The following is a 3155-nucleotide window of genomic DNA, read 5'->3' on the forward strand; positions in this document are numbered from 1 at the left end:
TGTACCAGGGATCAAACTCGGGTCCTTGTGCTTGCTTGCAAGGCAGGCGGCAGAACCACTGAGCTAAATCTCCAGCCAAAATAGTGTTCTTTTTTTTTTTACTCCGGGGATCGAACTCAGATCCTTGCGCTTGCAAAGGACGTGCCGGAACCACTGAGCTAAATCCCCAGCCCTGCTAAACATATTAATTGCCTTTTTCAAATACAGCATTTGATTTTTTTTTTTGCAGTACTGGGGATCAGACTTGGAACCTTGTGCTTGCAAGGCAGGCTCAGTGCCCCTGAGCTAAATCCCTAGCTCTGCATTTGATTTTTATTAAGACTAATTTTTCAGGTGTTCACACTTACGTTTGAGTTGTAATTATCTCCCTAAATTCCATTTTAAAAATGTGTGTTTAAGTACAGGCATATACACCTGGAAGAACGAAATGCCATAGTGATTAAAACCAAGAAAGCACCTTTTGAAATGCCTGAAAACTTCATTAGAGTGAAGTGGGAAAAACCAGATGTAAGATAGTGCATGTGATGTGCTGTTCTTCGTGTCAGAGGCTGTGTGTACATGCAGATGCATACTTGTAATTTAATATTAATTGTAGAGGAACATAAAGATCTGGTAATGTGTTTTAGAGGGATGGCTAGGTTCAGGGGAGGAAGAACACCTACGTTTTACCATATACCTTCTGTATTAACTTTATTTTAACTATGCCCATCTGTTACGTACTCAAACAGTTTTTAATTATTGGGAGTATATTTATTCCTTAGTTTCAGAGAAGAAAGGGTGAGTTATAAACAACCTATAAAAAGTAAATACGGTATTTTTGGGTTCTTAGGCAATTCGCATTTTGGTTCAGGAGCGCCTGACACAGGATGCAGTTGCTAAAGCAAATCAAACAAAAGAGGTATGTATGTTTTAAACATTCTTAATCAATTATTAAGATATTTTCTGCGATTGCCATTAGTTTAAACTTTGTAAATGTGTGTGCAACGGTTCCATTCTGTTAGAATAGCACAGAGAAAGGGTGGTTTCCTTCAGTGTGATTGATTTTGCTTCAAAGCTAATCGAATATATCCAGCTGCTGAGGGTCATTTGGGTGAAAAGTCAACTTGATCTCACTTCATCCCTTAAAAGCAGCCACCTGAAGGTTGACTGCAGTCTAGAAACTATTGCACATGTCCAGTTGAAACTTAATTGAGAGGATTTACTCTTGCAACATTCATTGGATTATTTTGACTAGTGGTGGAGGGCAGAACACACAACTTCTCCTTGCTACTAATTTCCTTGTTTTGACCTAAATCCTGCCCTTGCTCCTTTGAGTCTGCAGAGTAAAATCATCTCATTTTGTTCAGCTTCCAGGCATAAAACATGAGGAAGTAACTTGTGGGAAGTCCCCTGGTTGATGAGAGGTTGATCTCAGATTGTCTGACTTGGGAGTCTGTGCTTACGGTGGGGTGGGGATGAGAACCCATGAGCTGCGGATCTGCCTGGGTGACAGGCTTGAGCTCTGTAGGCATATACCGTCCAGGGTGCACATGACTGCAGGCTTACGAAACCATTTTACAAAACTTGCTTTTCAATAAAAAGTGTACCTCTAGGTTATTTTTAAGATTATATTGGAATTCTAGGTTCCTTGAAAGCCTCACTAAGTGTAGATAATGACCTCAAGGGTTAGCAGTGACACTGGGAGTCTTTAAGACCCCTCCTGCAGCACAGATGTGGGCTGAATGCCTTGGGCAAAACCCCCGTTCTGGACTCTTGTCTTCCTTTGTTCCCTCCCCCCAAGTCCTCCAGTGTCTTGTTCTCTGACCCCATTAGCAAGGCCCAGCAGTGTTGAAAGGTTCCTAATGCCAGGGCAACACTGCAGTGAAAGACACTATTTTCTTCTAAAGGTTCTTATTGACTTATTAATACTGTATGAGTTAGGCCAGTGGAAATGGGATTAAAGATCAGCTTATTTCACCCACACTATGGAACAGATGGTAAATTGTTCTGGTATAATAAATCATTGATTCCTTCAGCAAAACTATGTCTTCAGTGGTTTCAAATGCAGTACAAATGAAAGCATAGTCAAGTCTTTTCTTGTTTGAAAGAAAATAGTTCTATTTTTGGTGTTCCAAATCTTAATTTTAGTGTCATCTCAAAAACTTCCAGCCTGTTCTAATGTAGTGATGTTCTTAAGAGTTGACTAACCGATGTTTGTGACCACTGATAAGCAGTATTTGATGCATGGTGATTTTCACTGGTAGCTGTCCCTCGTGGTTGATGGGGAGACGAAGGGAAAACTGGAGCCTCTGGTACCAGACTGACATAGAGAACCATTCAGTACAAGTTTGCTCTTTCCCACTCTGCATCCAGCCCCATGATTTCTTCACAGATAGAGCACATTTCTTAGCGAAGCAGGTGGCTCCTAGGTAGGTTTGTGTTTATAGATTGGGCAAGACATTTGCAAAAACTGAAGTATTTGCCTAGAGACAGCTTGTAACATTGGAAGTATAGGATGTGTGTGTCAGTGTAACTGGTAATGAGTTTATACAGTGTGGTCAGAAAGTCCAGACTGCTTTTCCTCCACTTTGGACAGTTACTGTGGAGTCGTTGCAGTCAGTAATCAAAATGTAGGTGCTGATTGGTCATGTAAATAAATGGCTTTTTTTTTCTTCATTTCTTGTTCAAAGTAACCTGCAAATGAATATTGGAAGTTAAATTATATATAATCTGGTATACATGTTAGCTGGGAAAAAACGTGCAAATACTAGGTTTGTGTAATTTTTAAAGACAAATTAGTGTGTTTCGGGATAAATTTACTTGAGAATAATATGGTAAGTAGCTCCGTCTCATTTGCAATGCACTTTCGCATATTGTAGTTAAAATGGAACAATAATGGCCCTCAACCCTCCTTTCATAGCAGGTGACAAAACACTACTGCAGTAAGGATTTATTTTGCATGCCTGGTCTAAAGGACTGGACAGGCCATGGAATCTCCAGTACATTTAAAGTCCACTTTTTTTGGACAGGGTCTCACTGTGTAGTTGAGACTGACCTGGAACTCACTATGTAGCCCAGGCTGGTCTTGAACTCACAGCGATCCTCCTGCCTCAGCCTTCTGAGTGCTGGGATTACAGGCGTGCACCACCATGCCGGGCTCTAAAGGCCACTTTTTT

General features: G+C 40.8%; 1 protein-coding gene across 1 annotated transcript in view; it reads left to right on the forward strand.

Moving 5' to 3' along the window:
• Rtraf (RNA transcription, translation and transport factor) overlaps window positions 1–3155 on the forward strand; it is a 17590-nt gene that overhangs the window by 10381 nt on the left and 4054 nt on the right. The window contains exon 6 of the mRNA XM_010632702.2: window positions 830–898. Coding sequence (XP_010631004.1) covers window positions 830–898 — 69 coding nt within the window. The remainder of the gene's footprint in view (window positions 1–829; window positions 899–3155) is intronic.

This window comes from Fukomys damarensis, unplaced genomic scaffold, assembly GCF_012274545.1.
Source record: "Fukomys damarensis isolate Sample0158 unplaced genomic scaffold, DMR_v1.0_HiC HiC_scaffold_17, whole genome shotgun sequence".
NCBI classification, from domain to species: Eukaryota; Metazoa; Chordata; class Mammalia; order Rodentia; family Bathyergidae; genus Fukomys; species Fukomys damarensis.